The sequence below is a fragment of the Tiliqua scincoides genome, chromosome 2, assembly GCF_035046505.1.
Source record: "Tiliqua scincoides isolate rTilSci1 chromosome 2, rTilSci1.hap2, whole genome shotgun sequence".
NCBI lineage: Eukaryota > Metazoa > Chordata > Lepidosauria > Squamata > Scincidae > Tiliqua > Tiliqua scincoides.
The window spans coordinates 247,527,694-247,544,833 of NC_089822.1; the positions used below are offsets into that span (position 1 = coordinate 247,527,694).

General features: G+C 45.5%; 1 protein-coding gene across 6 annotated transcripts in view; it reads left to right on the forward strand.

Moving 5' to 3' along the window:
• RPUSD3 (RNA pseudouridine synthase D3) overlaps positions 1-17,140 on the forward strand; it is an 18,452-nt gene continuing 1,312 nt past the window's right edge. The window contains exons 1-9 of one of the 6 annotated variants that reach the window (XM_066618384.1): positions 1-51; positions 3,103-3,260; positions 4,073-4,117; positions 4,322-4,418; positions 8,130-8,237; positions 8,394-8,478; positions 8,730-8,856; positions 9,189-9,328; positions 9,793-10,886. In XM_066618384.1, coding sequence (XP_066474481.1) covers positions 3,125-3,260; positions 4,073-4,117; positions 4,322-4,418; positions 8,130-8,237; positions 8,394-8,478; positions 8,730-8,856; positions 9,189-9,328; positions 9,793-10,002 — 948 coding nt within the window. In that variant the 5' untranslated portion in view covers positions 1-51; positions 3,103-3,124 and the 3' untranslated portion in view covers positions 10,003-10,886. Of the gene's footprint in view, positions 52-154; positions 424-3,102; positions 3,261-4,072; positions 4,118-4,321; positions 4,419-8,129; positions 8,238-8,393; positions 8,479-8,729; positions 8,857-9,188; positions 9,329-9,792; positions 10,887-17,140 lie in introns of those variants that run through there. The other 5 variants (XR_010793965.1, XM_066618381.1, XM_066618382.1 and 2 more) reach the window with 5 other exon arrangements.

The window sequence follows — 17,140 nt, forward strand, 5'->3', positions numbered from 1 at the left end:
TGCGCATGCGTGAAAGCTAACGGCCCCCTCGAGCGCCCTACGACAGCACAGGTAGAAATTACAGTGCGCATGCGTGAAAGATAACGGTTTCTCCATCGCACACGCTGTTCTAGCGCGGGCCTCTCTTTCCCCCCGTTGGAGGGCAGACTCTATGGTTAACGGCGATTGCTCGCGTTGTTCTTATAGGCGGCTCGCCCGCCCTCAAGATGGCGCCAGGCAAGAGGAAGCGAGGCTCTGTGGAAGAGGCCGCCCTTCAGCCTCAGCGCTGATAGGTTCTCCCCCCCTCCGAGTCCTACACGTGTGTGTCTGAATGGAGCTCTCTGCCTTGCTCAGGTCGGCCGCGATGGCCCGCAGCAGTAGCCCCTGCTGGCACTGGCTGTGCGGGCGCAGGAGCCCGCAGGCGCCCTTTAGCGCCCGTGCCTGGTGAGAGGCTCACGAGGAGGAGGAGGAGGAAGGCTGAAGGTGGGGGGGGGAGCCAGGTTGCCACTCACTCACCCCCTTGGGGGCGGGGCTTCTGCCACTGGGGCCTTGACTAGGGTGACCAGTGCCCCCCATGCCTTTCACCACTTTATAGAAGAGGGCCTGGGGGCAGCTTTTCAGACCCTTCCATGTTGAGCTGCCCCTGCCCCAGTCCCTCCTCCCTACACTGGGGAAAGGTTTGGGGGCACTCTGTCCTCCTCTGCATCTGGTCACCCTAATTATCCCCCCATTGCAGCTGGGTGGGAGCTGCCTGAGGCCAGCCACCCTGAGGCACTCCTTCCAGGTCAATGTGCAGAAGACTAGGCTGGCCGGACAGAGGGCCCCCTATGCATTTACCCACTGTATGGAGGAGGGAACTGGGGCAGGGGCAGCTCTCCCTGATTATTCCCCCCCCCCCAATATTGCAGCTGAGGCTGGGTGGGAGCTGCCTGTGGCCAGCCACGAAGTGGCACTTCCAGCTCAATGTGCATAAGAACATAAGAACAGCCCCACTGGATCTGGCCATAGGCCCATCTAATCCAGCTGCCTGTATCTCACAGCGGTGCACCAAATGCCCCAGGGAGCACACCAGATAACAAGATACCTCATCCTGGTGCCCTCCCCTACATCTGGCATTCTGACTTAACCCATTTCTGAAATCAGGAGGTTGCGCATACACATCTAGGGTGTATATGCATATATGTATATGTATACGCATATACATAGGGCTAGGGTGACCAGACACAGAGGGGGACCGAGTGCTCCCTGTACCTTTAACCACTGTATAGAAGAGGGAATTGGGGAAGGGGCAGCTATTCAAGCCCTTTCATGTTGAGCTGCCCCTGCCCCAGTTCTCTGTTCTATACAGTGTTTAATAGGCACTCTGTCCCCACCCCACCCCCCTTGTATCTGGTCACCCTAATTATTATCCTCCCCTATTGCAATTGAGACTGAGTGGGAATTGTATACAGTAATTAGACAGTTATGTACAGTAGTTAAAGGTATGGGGGGCACTCTGTCCCCCTCTGCATCTGGTCACCCTAATTATTATCCCTCACACTGTAGCTGTGGCTTAGTGGGAGCTGCCTGAGGCTGGCCACCCTGTGATGCTTCTTTCCAGGTCAATGTGCATAGGGCTAGGGTGACCAGACACACAGGGGGACAGAGTGCCCGCTATACTTTTAACCACTGTATAGAAGAGGGTGTTTGGGCAGGTGTAGCTTTTCAAACCCTTCCATGCTGTGTGACAGTTGGAAACCCACCAGGGGCATCCCTCTGCCCTGACATGGAGATGCAGTGATGATGGGGAGAAGCATTTCTGCTTCTCTGCCACAAACAAAAATGGCAACAACAGTGAGTTCAAGAGATGGAGACTGTTTTCCATGGGTGGCAATAAAGTCACTGGGTGGAAGCTCTTATCTCTGCCCTTGCCATACAGTCACACTTCCCATTTAAACCGACCTCCCCCACCGATATGGGACGTGGGGTGAGATCTGTACAAGGATCTGTTGGAGCCAGAGCTCATTAAGGCTCAGTCCTGGACCCTCAGAAAGGATGGTTTCTGAGAAGTAATTCTAGCATGTGCATTTCCCCACTTAGTAAATACAGGGCCCAATCCTATCCAGATTTCCAGAGTTAATGCAGTTGCAAGGCAGCCCTGAAGTAGGGGAACAAACAGTCCCTTCACTTGAGGAGGCTTCTGTGATTGCTTCCCCACTGCAGGATGCAATGCATGCCTCATTAGCATGGCTGCATCAGCACTGGAAAATTGGATAGGATTGAACCCAGTATCAGTTATTAGGAGGCTTTGTTGCCAGATTAGGTATGCTCTGTAGGCAACATTGACTCTCTGGTTTTCCAAGTCTTGGGGGATGAACAGTGGGCTGAGAGATGGGAGTGTGAGAGGCTACTTTTTGTTAATGGCCCCTACATATACTATATTTTGTTATGATTATTTTGTTGTCTGTCAGTGTTATGTTTATCACTTTGGGAAAGCAGTTCATGAATATCTTAAATAAGTAACAAAATGGACTCATTTATTTGGACTTTCAGTTTGTTTTGTCACCTGATTTGAAGTTTGGGGAATAGCAAAGTCTTGTATCTAGGAGTCGAGTCCAAAACTAAAGTTTTGAGTAAAGTCCTTGAGTAAAGTTCATGTTTGCTCATTAGTTGTATGAATTTCAGTAAGATTTAGAGAATGAACCATATAACACATACACTGGTCATATAACACCAACTGACCGGTCAGCGACTTGGAGATGGAGACAGACATGGACAGCGTCCATGCTAAGAATTTCCCCTTCCCCTATATGCTAAGAATTTCCCCTTCTGCTGCACTTTGCCTGTATTCAGAAGATCCAGGTTGTTCTCTATGCACGTATTTATTAAGAATCTGTTTTTCTTCATTTCCCTGCTCCCTTTTTGCACCTGTTCGTTGTTTTCTCTTTCTGTTGCAAAGCTTTTAGTGGAAACTGAGCCATTAACATCGAGAGTGCTGTTGGCATAGCTAAGTTTTTGGGTTAGGGTAGGATGTTAATCCAAATCAGTATTTATGTATTGATGGGGGTTGAGAGTGGTGAGCAAGCTGTGTGCAGATGGAAATAGGGACCCTGAGGCTGAGTGGCTGACTGACTCTTTTTACAGTTTCTCTTCTTGCAGGTACCAGATGCTGCAGAAGCAAAGAGGCTTGGAAAAACCAGTAGCAGAGGGTTCTAGCAGAGTAAGCATCTTGGGGCCAGCGCAACCCTTGGGCCGTGAGGAATTGCTGAGGTTGCTGGAAGCATCATTAGTGCATGCAGAAGGTATGTTAGAGGGAGGGCGTGATGGCCAAGCTATCTTAGTTTGTTCTCTTGAGGTGAAGGAGGGATGCCCATGAGACATCCTGTGCTGAAGAGCAAGATGACCAGCACTAAAATTTGTGCCCGCAGAGATCTTGCTCCTTCCTTGTTTTTTTTGCTGCTGTGTTATTGTGATTGTGGACTTATACTGTTTTATGAATTTGTATGGGATATTTTGATTTTGTGTAGATATGAGCCACCTTGAAGATATTCTGAATTGTGTGCTACAAACTGATGATGATAGATTAATCTTCTGTTGGAAATGCAGTGTAGATTTCTATTACTTGGTATCATTATCCAGTTTAACTCCTACCTTGTTCCTGTGGAATGTCTCTTGCCACAATGTTGGTGGTCCGGTCTTAGGGTCTATAATGTAACTCTTCTTTTCATAAAAGAATATGCATATACTGCTTTTCACCAAAAGTAGTTCACAAAGTGATTTACATATCAACATAAATAAACATTCTCTGTCCCTGAAGGGCTCACAGTCTAAAACAATTGTATATCTCTCCCCCCCCCCCCAATCTAGGCTATTAAACTGATATTAGGAAAAGAGGGATACATCTGAAAAGGGAATGAGAGTAAAGCTGTAGAGGGAGCACTGCATCACAAGGAGTCCTGGCTTCCAGCTACTGAAAAATCCCACCCACACTCTTGCTGTGTTCTTGCTGTAGCAGGAACTACCAGCATGTTTTGGAGTTGTTCTCTACACCTTTTACTGAGCACACTAATACTGGATACCCATCCCTGAAGCATCTGGCTGTTTTGTGTTCCAGGTGACCTTGTGGCCATCAGCAAACCCTCTGGCTTGCCTGTGGCAGGTATGTATGCCCATGGGGCTTGGGGTGACAGTGCTCTGGGATATGAGTAAGTCATACTGGGAAGACAGATGTGCTCCCAAAGTGAAACTAGCTGCAGTGTGGGGGCCAACAAACCTCTGCCAGAATGGGAAAGGATCGGTCAGTAGTAGTGGGAAGCCCTGGCTTGGTTCCATGTGGCACTGACCTGTTTGTATGTGTTTACAGGCAAACCAGGGGAGTTGACTCTGTTGTCCCTTCTGACTGATCTAAGCCAGAAACTGGGCCTCCCTGAGAACCTCCAGGTGATCAAAGCTGCAGGAAAGTATGTAATTAAGACAGTATTTGGGGAGTTGGGAAGAAAAACAGTTGCTTACAGTATGGATTACATTCTAGAGGATTATTATTATTATTATTTATTAACAGTATTTATATACCGTTTTTCAATAAAAAGTTCAGAAAGCGGTTTACAGGATTAATCAAATAACTAAATGGTACCCTGTCCCAAAAGGGCTCACAATCTAAAAAGATGCCAAAGAACACCAGCAGACAGCCACTAGAAAAGACACTGCTGGGGTGAGGAAGGCCAGTTACTCTCCTCCTGCTAAATAAAAGAGGAGCACTCTCTTGAAAAAGTGCCTCTTACCCAGTTGGCAGGGGTCCAGTTAGCAGGAGTAGCCATTTAGTCGGTTGCAACACAAACAATAGAGAGTCCTCTTTTACCTTAAAGGAGAGATTAGTGCTAGGTTGCTTAGAGTGGGGTGGTCAACAAAGGAATTTTGTTAAAGTTGGAGTGCTTCAAGAATGTCTGAGGTACAGGGGATAAACAGAGGAGCTACATTATAGTTATATTGCAGTGATATTGGGTTCCAGGTCCTGGGTTTGGGAGAGAAACAGTAGAGTGCCAGGTAAAAACCATTTCCATTGTTGCCTTAGAGTAGAGCTGGTGCTTAGTCTAATTTCTCTAGTTAGAACTTTCTCTTAGTTATGTCCTCCCTCCTGGGCTTCCAAAGGGAAGTAAGACTTGTGATTAGTTCTTTTGTGCGTCTAGAGGCCTGAGTGGCGTTTCAATGAGTCCTGGCTTTCAGCTACTGAAAAATCAGAACAGTGAAAGTAAAGTGTCTCTGTGAAGCAAATACATATGTTAGCCCCTGCCACATGTGAGACTTTTTCCTTCATGCAGTGGTTAGCAGGTGTATCTATGTGAATTAATGCTTCAGCCAAAACTGCACTTGCGTGCTGAATACCTAAGAGATAAATGTAGTCACCGAAGAAGCATTGAACAACATTGAGTGCCTGCCTGTGCTGGAAGAGCTTGACAGTGAACCAACCCTAGAAGAACTTCACGTGGCCCTGGACTCCCTTGTCTTTGGCAAGGCACCTGGAAAAGACAGCATCCCTGCTGAAGTCCTAAAATGCTGCAAAGAGATCATCGTCACTGAGCTGCATGAAATCCTCTGTCTCTGCTGGAGAGAAGGTGGAGTACCTCAAGACATGAGGGATGCAAACATCATCACGCTGTACAAGAACAAAGGTGACAGGGATGACTGCAACAACTACCGCGGCATCTCTCTCCTTAGCGTTGTAGGAAAGCTGTTTGCCCGAGTTGTACTAAAGAGGCTCCAGGTACTTGCAGAGAGCGTCTATCCAGAATCGCAGTGTGGATTCCGAGCCAACAGGTCCACCACTGATATGGTATTCTCCCTTAGACAACTGCAGGAGAAATGCAGGGAACAACGACAGCCACTCTTTATAGCCTTCATAGATCTCACAAAGGCTTTCGACCTGGTCAGCAGAGACGGCCTCTTCAAGATTCTCCCCAAGATTGGATGTCCACCCAGGCTCCTCAGCATCATCAGATCTTTCCACAAGGACATGAAGGGCACTGTTGTCTTCGATGGCTCCACATCAGACCCTTTTGACATCCGAAGCGGAGTGAAGCAGGGCTGTGTTCTTGCACCAACCTTGTTTGGGATTTTCTTCGCTGTCCTGCTGAAGCAGGCCTTTGGAACTGCAACAGAAGGCATCTATCTCCGGACCAGATCAGACGGAAAGCTCTTCAGCCTCTCCAGACTGAGAGCAAAATCCAAAGTCCAGCTGAAATGTCTTCGTGACTTCCTCTTTGCCGACGATGCAGCTGTCACTACCCACTCTGCCAAAGATCTCCAGCAGCTCATGGATCGTTTTAGCAAGGCCTGCCAAGATTTTGGACTGACAATCAGCCTGAAGAAAACACAGGTCATGGTTCAGGATGTGGACTCAGCTCCCTGCATTACAATCTCTGAGCATGAACTGGAGGTTGTCCATGATTTTGTGTACCTTGGCTCAATGATCTCCGACACTCTTTCTCTCGATACCGAGCTAAACAAGCGCATCGGTAAAGCAGCTACCACGTTTTCCAGACTCACAAAGAGAGTCTGGTCCAACAAGAAGCTGACGGAACATACCAAGATCCAGGTCTACAGAGCTTGCGTCCTGAGTACACTTCTGTACTGCAGCGAGTCATGGACTCTTCGCTCACAACAGGAGCGGAAACTGAGCGCTTTCCACATGCGCTGCCTCCGACGCATCCTCGGCATCACCTGGCAGGACAAAGTTCCAAACAACACAGTCCTGGAACGTGCTGGAATCCCTAGCATGTATTCACTGCTGAAACAGAGACGCCTACGTTGGCTTGGTCATGTCGTGAGAATGGATGATGGCCGGATCCCAAAGGATCTCCTCTATGGAGAACTCGTGCAAGGAAAGCGCCCTACAGGTAGACCACAGCTGCGATACAAGGACATCTGCAAGAGGGATCTGAAGGCCTTAGGGATGGACCTCAACAAGTGGGAAACCCTGGCCTCTGAGCGGCCTGCTTGGAGGCAGGCTGTGCAGCATGGCCTTTCCCAGTTTGAAGAGACACTTTGCCAACAGTCTGAGGCTAAGAGGCAAAGAAGGAAGGCCCATAGCCAGGGAGACAGACCAGGGACAGACTGCACTTGCTCCCGGTGTGGAAGGGATTGTCACTCCCGGATTGGCCTTTTCAGCCACACTAGACGCTGTGCCAGAACCACCTTTCAGAGCGCGATACCATAGTCTTTCGAGACTGAAGGTTGCCAATTCAACAACCTAAGAGAGAAGCTCCAGCACCTCCCCAAACTGTCTGGGATTTCCTAGAAGTATTTACAAGGTACTAAGCTCCTTCCTATGTCCTGCAAACCAGTTTCAGCTATTCCTTTCCTCATCCACACCCAATAGTATCTGATTCAAAGGGTCTCTTTGTAGGTGATTGGCTATTGCTTTTGGTTTCCAGTGGCCTAGATTTAAAGCGACCTGTTGAGGAGGGGGTGATGATTCTGTTTAGCTGTGGATCTGAGACATGTACATTGGATGGCAGTTCAGTATGGACAATGGGAAAGTATTTTGGACTTTAGCCCTAGATTCAAACCCCATCTCAGCCATTGAGTGGACTTTAACAAGTCATAATCTTCCGTAGAATGGGAATATTAGTGCCTTTTTCTAGTGCAGGGGTGCCCAAACCCCGGCCTAGGGGCCATTTGCGGCCCTCAGTTACTCCCAATCCGGCCCGCAAGGAGCCCCCAGTCTCTAATGAGCCTCTGGCGCTCCAGATATTTGCTGGAGCCCGCACTGGCCTGACACAACTGCTCTCAGCGCTGAGGGCAACTGTTTGACTTCTTGCGTGAGCTGTAGGATGAGGGCTCCCTCCACTGCTTGCTGTTTCACGACTGTGATGCAGTAACGGCAGTAAAGGAAAGGCCAGCCTTGCTTTGTGCAAGGCCTTTTAGAGGCCTTGAGCTATTGCAAGACCTTCATTCATTCATATAACTTCATCTTTAATGTATTCATTTATGTCAACTTATGTAAATTTATTCAAATTTGAAATGTAAATTAATTCTTTTTTCCCTCTGTCATTAAAAAGTTTCCCCTTTTTTAATTCCTCTGACTCTGTCAGAGAGATGGTATGGCCCTCCTGCCATAAACTTTGGACACCCCTGTTCTAGTGAATAAGAAGTTGTACTTTGTATATCCCCAGGGAAACTTCTGGACTTGTTTTGCTCTCGAGTTGCCAGGACACCATCCAGCATCTCCAAGACTTCTATGTCCAGTGCCGAAAAGCAGGACAACCAGAAATTACCTACTGGTGAGTTAGACTTTCTAATTTCTTTCCATTTCCCTGATGAGACGAAAAACAATCCTAAAAGGTTGGGATTGTAACATACCATCCTGCCTTCCTTATATCTTTCCAAGCAGAAAATTGTTGGCCCTACTGGCTTCACAGTGAACTCTCTCTTTTCAGTGCTGTCACTACCAGAATCCCTGCAGCCTTGGAGGGGGAAGTTCGCACAGGCCTCAAGCTGATGCAGGTTGAAGATTGTGAGCTGGTGAGGAAAGAGTTAATGGAGGGGTTAGACCATGGCTCTAGGGAGCTTGCTGATGGGGCAGCATGTGCCCCATCAGTTTATGTACACTACAGTCCCTGCTGAAGGAGCTCTGGACCCAAAAGACTCTCAAATGTATCTGGTCTTGCTATACCTAAGAAGTAGCTATCTGGGTTTGGGCAATAGGGCTGAGTCTAGCTCTCTTTGGCTGCTGCTATTATCAGTGACTGACTTGTGGCCTCTCTGTGTTGCAGGTGGTGCCAGTAGCTTCCCCATCTCGAAATAGCCTCCAGAGAAAGGAGGTTAAAAACACACTCACGCGCTTCAAAGTACTGGATTCGTGTAATGGCTGTGCCTTGCTGCAGCTGCAGCCTCTGACAGGTGTAGTAGAGCTGCAGCCACAGAGCAGGCCCTGTGGAGATATTGGGATGAGCACTGTGGTGTAGAATGCAAATGGAGAAACAGACAGGAGCAGAAAGTAAACAGTTGAACTCCTTGAAAAACTCAGCTGCTGTCTCTCCAATTGCATACCCCTTGCATTTTTAGCTCAAGGTTAAAGTTGTGCAGTGAATGATCTTGAACTTGACGCAGAAATCCCTGGCCTCTTTTTTTTTTTGCTGAGGATCAAGTTTCTAGCCCTCATGGTAATAGAAATGCTGGATATCTAAGATCATTATTTCCTTTGAAGTTTAACACATTTCTCTTTCTGGCAGCCTTCCCAAAACAGCTCTTGGTGCACCTGACCCTGATACTGAGTCCCGTGCTAGGAGACCACGTATATTCTTCCCGTGTCGGGACAGTCCTGGGAGAGCCCTTCCTCTTGCCTGCTGAGAGTACCTTGCCTCGCGTACAGGTACCATAATCTGATCCTGTCTGCCTTAATGTTCATGATTTATAGAGCAATTTTGTAGGGTAGGGAGAAAGAACATGACTGAGGGAACATTCTAATATTAGCAGTAATAGAGCTTTACATAGAGACCTCTAAGTTGGTAGCCCCACGACCAGTTGTGTGTGCCAGTACATGTTGCACAGTCTCTCTCACATATGCATGTACACATGCATATGCAAATCCTTTTGAGTACTGTGCTTGGATGTAAAAAACTCAAGCAACACCAGGTTTGCCAAGATGCTCACTGTCTGATCTTTGGCACATCACTGTTCCTTAGCTTAATGCACCTTGAATGTTTGTTGTAAGGATAAAATCCAGCATACCTTGGGGCTGGATGGCAAAAACCTAAGATTAGAGGTAAAATAAAGGACTGTTAAAATACTTTGTCACACAAATTATTGACAATCCTGATTCTTTCCTCTTTGTAGGTCTTGGATAATTTTCTGCTGGACAAGCTTCAGCTCCAGCAGCAACAGGTGCATCGCTTACCACTTCACCTCCACCTGCACCAACTCCTTCTCCCTGCTGCCAGCCCCTCTTCATCCAGCATGGTGCTCACGGCTCCTCCTCCATCATTTTTCCTGCAGACTCTTCATCTTCTGGGACTTACCTTGCCACAGGACCCAGACAGGCAATGAAAAGGCATTTGGAGCTTTTAGCCCAATGCAGTGGACATGGTAATGTTCCAGCCAAGAGCAGGCCTCACTGGCAAGAAAAGGCAGAACAATACTGCTCCCTGCTGGCAAGATGCTTCCAGATCTGTTGAAGCGTGTATAACAGATATTTTTGTATAACAGATATTTGTGAAGGTCTCCTTTGTAGTCTCTGCTGTCTGTCTTGGTGACAGAACTATTTCAGGATTTCTTGTGTTGATCACAGATAAAGAAACTTGAGGAATAATGTTGATTTCTAAGAACTTCGTTCCAAGCAGTGGACTTCAGTGGGCTCTTTACTGCCATCTACCTGTTGGGTAGGGAGGTGATGCCACCATGGCAGCACAAAGTAACAGCAAAGTTTGGGCATAGACCACAGGAGGGATGAGCTCACCCAGATCCGAATGCAGTTGATAGCAATTGCTTAGCTGCAATTTAAATCCCACTTGTGGGATTATACACGTTGTTTTAGTGCTGATGTGTGCTCTGCACGTAACATGGTAGAAGAGGCAGTGGCAACGTCTACCTGTTAGGTTGCTCGCCATAAGGCCCCTTGATCTCCAGGGCTTTGGGCAGCAGCCAAGGTTGCCTGGATAAAGTACCTGCCTGCCACATGAAAATCACAGACCTGAAAACTGCAAAGAAGATGCTTTCAATTTTTGGTACAGTCCTCTGTGTGTGTGTGTGTGTGTGTGTGTGTGTGTGTGTGTGTGTGTGTGTGTGTGTGTGTGTGTGTGTGTAATTAATGTCTTGTCACCTGTTTGGTATCATTATTGAATCAAGATAGTTTAAATATTTGTATTCTGCCCTTTGACCCATACCAGGTCTTCAAAATGGCTCTCAATAAATTTTATATATAATTACATCAATTAGCCCTTGCCCTTGCAGTCCTGAATACATGCAAACCAGTATGCGTCTACCCAGAGGTGGTCCATCCATGCCACAAGTCAAAACTTTGCATCAGGTGGTAAATTGACAAGGGATTACCTCAAGCCCAGTTGCTGCCTGCTCCAGCCTGCCCTCTCCATCTCTCATTCCTCTTGTGTGAAAGGAAAAAAAGAGCTTACCTCTCTCCCTTGATATCTGGTGCTGCTGCCTGGCAGGGGCAATGTTGAGTATTCTGCAGCTGTTAAGAGGACATCGTGATAGCATTGGGTGCTGAGTTACACTTTGCATCCAGCTATCTGTCCATTCTTTCTGAAGGGCTCTGCCTAATTTGAAAGTTTGCCTACTGCTGTACTAATGAATTGATTCAATAAGTTTGCTTTTACTATTTCATATTTAATACTTGAGTGGTAAGACTAATTTGCAAACCAGCAGGCTGCTACAGTTTGACTTGAGTGCACTGCTACTGTAAATAGATTTTGAATGTGGGTTTTTAGCAGTTACTCTGCAATATTATACACACTTACCTAGGAGTAAGTCCCATTGAGTTCAGTGGGGCTTACTTTTGAGTAGACCATCTTAGGCTTGCACTGTCATATGGTTATCTTACTCTGTGGTAGCTTTCACCCAGTAGAGTTACTTGAGAGCTTTGTTTAGGTCACTGAGCATGAAAGGACTTTCAAAATGAGATGGCAGAAGGCTGTAAGCATCATGTTCTCTGCTCTTTAAGGTTGTATTGGAATGAGGAGATACAAGCTGAGTCCAAACCCATACAATGTTTGTTAGAAAAATCTAGTTGTGTCATTATACACATGTATCCATGTCCTTTGAGAGAGATTTTTGAGCCAGCATAACACCCTGCTAATCGTCTACTTTCGTAGACGTATCCTTTTCTGACTTTATGCCTGAAAATGATGGTTGCTGGCACTGGGGAACAGCCTTACCGAAGACAGAGAAGTGGGGTTTAGGGAATTTTACTTCTTAACCATTTTTGCATGCAACAGCAAAAAAAGTAAGTCTTTACTGCAAGCCATTGAATTCTTATTCAGACATAGACCCTTTAAAAAGCAATAGTGTCAATGATTACTGGGATTTTCTTTGCAATTCACAGAGGCTGCAATCTTGTACACACTTTCTGGGATTCAACACATTAAGCACAATGGACTTCTGAATAAACATGCGTAAGATTACTCTGCAGGTCTAGACTTTTCCCTTAAGTAAAAAAGATTTATTTAAGATTAAATTTTTCCATCTTGATGGCTTAAACCCCCTCCCCCCAAAAATCACAATCACCTTTCTAACCAAGCATCATAAAAATTGAGGCCACAGTGCATAGTTTAATAGAACACAAAAGAGTTTATTCTCTTTAACAGACTAGAATTCACAAACCATTCCACCTAGAGGTACTGATGATGAAATACATAAAACCACCCAGGAGACTGGAAAATTCATTAAACACTGATGCTAAACACTGATTCTTTTCATTAGTTCAGAGACCAAGGAACTGTAAAAACAGCAAATGAAACTTTCTTAATCATGGTTAAGAATGGAGAGAATTGCCACAGTTTCTACTGGCTCTGCTCCTGGGCTTTTAATGATAGCTTGGCAGCCAAAGTTCCCATGCTGAACTCTGCAGCAGGAAAAAAATCACTTGCTAAATGTCTGCATCTTGGGCTTCTGTTAAAGGCCCAGAACAGAGTTAGTAGAAACAAAGGATGAAAGTGTGGGTAAGAATCTGACAGAATACAAAGGGAAATAGTAACCAAAAGATATTCTACAACTAAATACAGAAGCTACAGCCTCTAAAATATCTGCAATGATCATGAAAAATAAAATCCTATTTCTTGCAGGTGTACAGATTTAGTTGGCGTTCCAGAGCAGCCACACAAGGGTTCTGCCATGCCCTCTTCATATGAAAATCATCAGTAAAGATACAGAGACCAAAACCTTAAGTAGTGTCTCAAGGCAGGTATTAAGTCAGTATGCTGCATCATGGAACACAAAGGTAATGATTTCATTTTTAGGTGGACATTTCTTGAGTGAAAACACACACTGACTTCCAGAAACCTTCCTGTAACATCTAGAACTGTCACCTAATTAAAGAAATCATAGTTGATTAATCTTATGTACAGTGGCTTGTTAGTCTTTTAAATAAACTTGTATATGAGTAAAACAATAGTTGAGAAACTAGAAATATATAATGCTTTGTTCCGAGGTGCTGTGAAGAGACATTCCCACCTACAAGAGAAGGGGAGCACACCTCTTAAGATGGTACATGCCAGTTGTAGTATTTATAATCTACCCAGTTAATTGGGGTGCCTTTTTAGTCAATCAAAAGTGTTTTTCCATTAGTCTGATTAAATACTGCAGCCAATATCAAGCCTATATGGGAAGAAGTTTTAAAAATGTCTGCTTTCATAACATCTCTATGAGACCTCTCACAGGTCAGCATTTGCTAAATCCTTCTGACAATACTATTATGGAGTAATAGTGCTTTGCACTGGAACCAGGAATGACAGGCAGCAGCACTCCTTTCTGTTTACATAGGGTTAGTGAGTTCTCAACACTCTGTCACTTTCTAGCACAACAATTTTCAACCAGTGTGCTAATGGTCTGCAGCTGTGCTGCAGGAGTTTGGGGGGTGGTCATTAGTATGGCCGTTGGGGGATGTGAGCCTCCCACTGGCTGTATGGTGTGCCTTATTAATAGTCAAAAAAACTGATGGTGTGCCTTGACAATTTTACCACCTTGTCATTGTGCTGTGAGATGGAAAAGGTTGAAAATCAGTGCTCTGGCAACCAAAAAAAGGAACCCAGATGGGGCTGTGTAGGTAATGCTTTGTTTGCTTTCTAATGCCTTCCCACTGAGTTCTAGAGGCCAAAGCAAATGAGCTGTAAACTTGAACACTTTTGAGAGGATCTCGCAAAAGCAGTGTACGGGTTTTTGCTTCTTCTTCCACCATACTGGTGTCACCTTCCTTTTTTTTTGGTCAAGATTGAAAACTGGGAATGTGACTAAGAACAGCCCCGCTACATCAGACCATAGGCCCATCTAGTCCAGCTTTCTGTATCTCAGCGGCCCACCAAATGCCCCAGGGAGCACACCAGATAACAAGAGACCTGCATCCTGGTTCCCTCCCTTGACTATTACAAACTGCTGGTAAAATTTCAGGGGAAGGGTTGCATTGAGGAAGGGGTCATAGTTAATTGTAGAGCACATACATGTGTCAGGTTCTCAGGCACCTACATTTAGAAAAAAAGAATTAAAAAGCTCATGTAGCAAGTGAGGAGGAAGACTGCCTAAGACCTAAAGAACCATAGCCAGCCAGAGCAGACAATACTGGGCTAGCTGGATCAATGGTCTGACTCAAGATCTGAAGTAGTCTGAAGGCAGCTTCAGAAGACCTCCTCCCAGCAGCCCCATTGCTTTCTTGTTTTGCTGCAAGGGTTAAAGAGGCTTTATTATTATTATTAACAACAGTATTTATGGTGACGGGTGCCTAGAGGGGCTTCTTCCGGGGTGGTACTCACTTGAACAAAATGGCACTACCCCCAGATGAAATCAAATCAGACTGTAGGAATCCAATGCCATCTTATAAACACAACAGCAGAGCACAAAGGCTAAAAAAAGAGAGGTGGGGGAGGAGGTAAAGTGAGCTTATCTGCTTAGTAAAATTTCACAATCCTAGGTTAAAATCGCATACAGACTTTGGAGGAAAAGCTAGCTTTAAAAAACCACAGGTGCTGACAGACATCACTGGCAACGGGAGCATGTGCTACATTTTCTGATCAGGAATGAGCTTTGCACTATCCCTTCACTCCCCAGAGAACATACATTCAGTTTGCAGCCTGAATCCCATTTGGTTGTTCCTATTCCCCATAATACTTCAGGAGGGTTACCTGGACTAGTTTTTGTTTCTGGCGCCTGGGTGGTTTAGATGGTTGGCACTCACTCTACCAAAATACATTTTAAACCACTTTTCTTTTGGCTTTTGAAAAACTTTTCTGAGAAGTGTGGGGAGAGAGCTGGCTTAGTCACTGTCAAAAAAGCCAGCCAGACATGGCTGTATAAATTCAGCTTATTTAATTTATATTATGTTTCAACCAAGATTGTCTCCCACAGCAATTTGCAATCAAATTCAACACAAAAGTACAATACAATTAAAGACAATGGATATGTGGTGGAATAGGGTGTGTTGGCCTCTGGCTGTTGATGGCACAGCCCAGCAGGTTATAGGCTCTTTCCTCCAGAGGGAGAGGGCAGAAACAACTGCAGTTAGACTCAGGGTCTGGCTGACGGTCAAGATGCCAACCACTGAAGTAGCCATCCGGTTGGTGAGAGTTCAGTCTGCAGGAGAAGGTTGTGTGTGTTCAGAATAGGATGAGTTACTTCGAGTAGGTTCACCACTCAATTTATGCACGTATATGTATGCACCACGTAAGTAGACTTGTGGGATGTTTTCTAAAACTAGATATGTAAATCTAACATGTTTGAGTCAAAGCTTAGGTTTGGCTTTTGGCTCACCTGGCTTTTGGGCCTTGAATGGTTACTCAAAGGAAAACAATCAACAGGTGAAAGTTTCCCTGAATTAAAGATATAGTTATGAAATATGTGACACCTGTCTGGGAGCTATTAGTCACATGAGCACAGACAGGGGAAAAAAGTGGCAATCCTAACTAAGACCTACCACAAGGATTATATTTTTTTATACTAAAGTCTGTGGCTTCTTGGCCCCTAGTTTAGTAGTTCCCCATTAAATATATACCTTTAAAGTGCAAACAGGTGATAATATAGTATCAGTTTGACTGTGGCCGTACTTGAGTCAATCAGACCTGACCATTGTGGCCCGTGTCTTAGTGACTTCAAGACTGGATTATTGTTAACATGTTCTACACGGGGCTACCCTTAAAGATGGTTCTGAAGCAGCAATTAGTACAGAATGTGGTGGCCCAGGTGGTTACTTGAGCTAGGTGGTTTGACTCTGTTGTACTGCTGCTCCAGCAAACTGCACTAGCTGCCTATTTGTTTCCAGTCCCAAGTCAACCAATCCTTCTCTTCCCTTTGAGTCGACAAGAGAAGTGGCCTGATTTGGGTGCCTAATTCTACTCTGGGGCTGCTGCTATTGATTCCAAGGTTAAGAAGTAACAAGGGCAGAGGGGATCACAAACTGTTCCAGAGCTGTGGCTAAGATCCTGGACTGTTATTATTACTCAGATACCTCTTTTCAAATAAGAAGTAGTGCACAAAGTGGTTTACACAGCAAAATACTGTTCCCAAAGGGCTCACAATCTAAATAGGATGCAAGAAAGCCAACAGCAAAAGCCACTGGAAAAGATGCTGTCCTGGGGTGAAGAGGGACATTGCTCTTCTCCCCCTGCTAAGTACCGCCCTTGCTAAAAAGACACACCTTTAAAAGGTGCCCTCTACTCAGTTAGCAGGGGTTAGCTATGAATCGGGAAGTCCCTGGCTTGAACCTTACCTCTGCTATGAATTTGTAAGGTCTTTTGGGAAGTGACTCCCTCTCAGCTTTCCCCCCATATGTAATATGGGGATAATAATACTGATTCCCATTACATAGTAGGTGCAAGGGTTACACATTAATGCATGCAAAGCCCCTAAATACTCAAAAGAGCCATAACATGTGTTGTATTATAACCAGCAATGTGGCTCGATTTACCATGTGAGGTGGTGCAATGGAAGCAGATATTCTCCTGAAAGGACTTTTTCTTTTGTACATGAGTTGAGTGATATTGCCATAAGTAGATGGGAGAAGGGTCAGTGTGCGCTCTTCTTCCTGCAAGCCTCTCTCACTCAGGTCAGCCTCAGTTTTCCCCCCACCGCTTGGAGTCTCTTACCTTCTTGGTTGAGGAGGTGCCTCAAGAGTGTTCTGTTCTCAGGATTAGGGATCAAATGCTTCAGAAAGTCATCCAGCCACCTGAAGAGTCACACTCAAGCACAGAGGCATAGCAGGAAACTAAATTATCTGTCTTGACGGCTGTACTAAGGAAGTTGAAGAGTCCAAATTGTCTTGAGAGTCTAGGGAGCTGATTCAGACATTACATTATCCACTAGATGTCTTCTAGAAATTCCAGACCCAAGGATATTTCTACGTGTGTCTCACATGGAGCTGTGACTACTATTTTTACCTGATTGAAGCCACAGGGTCTGCCATCCATGGGAGAATTGCTGTGGGGAAATTATTCCACATGGTTTCCAAGTCTTTCTACCACTGCCGGCT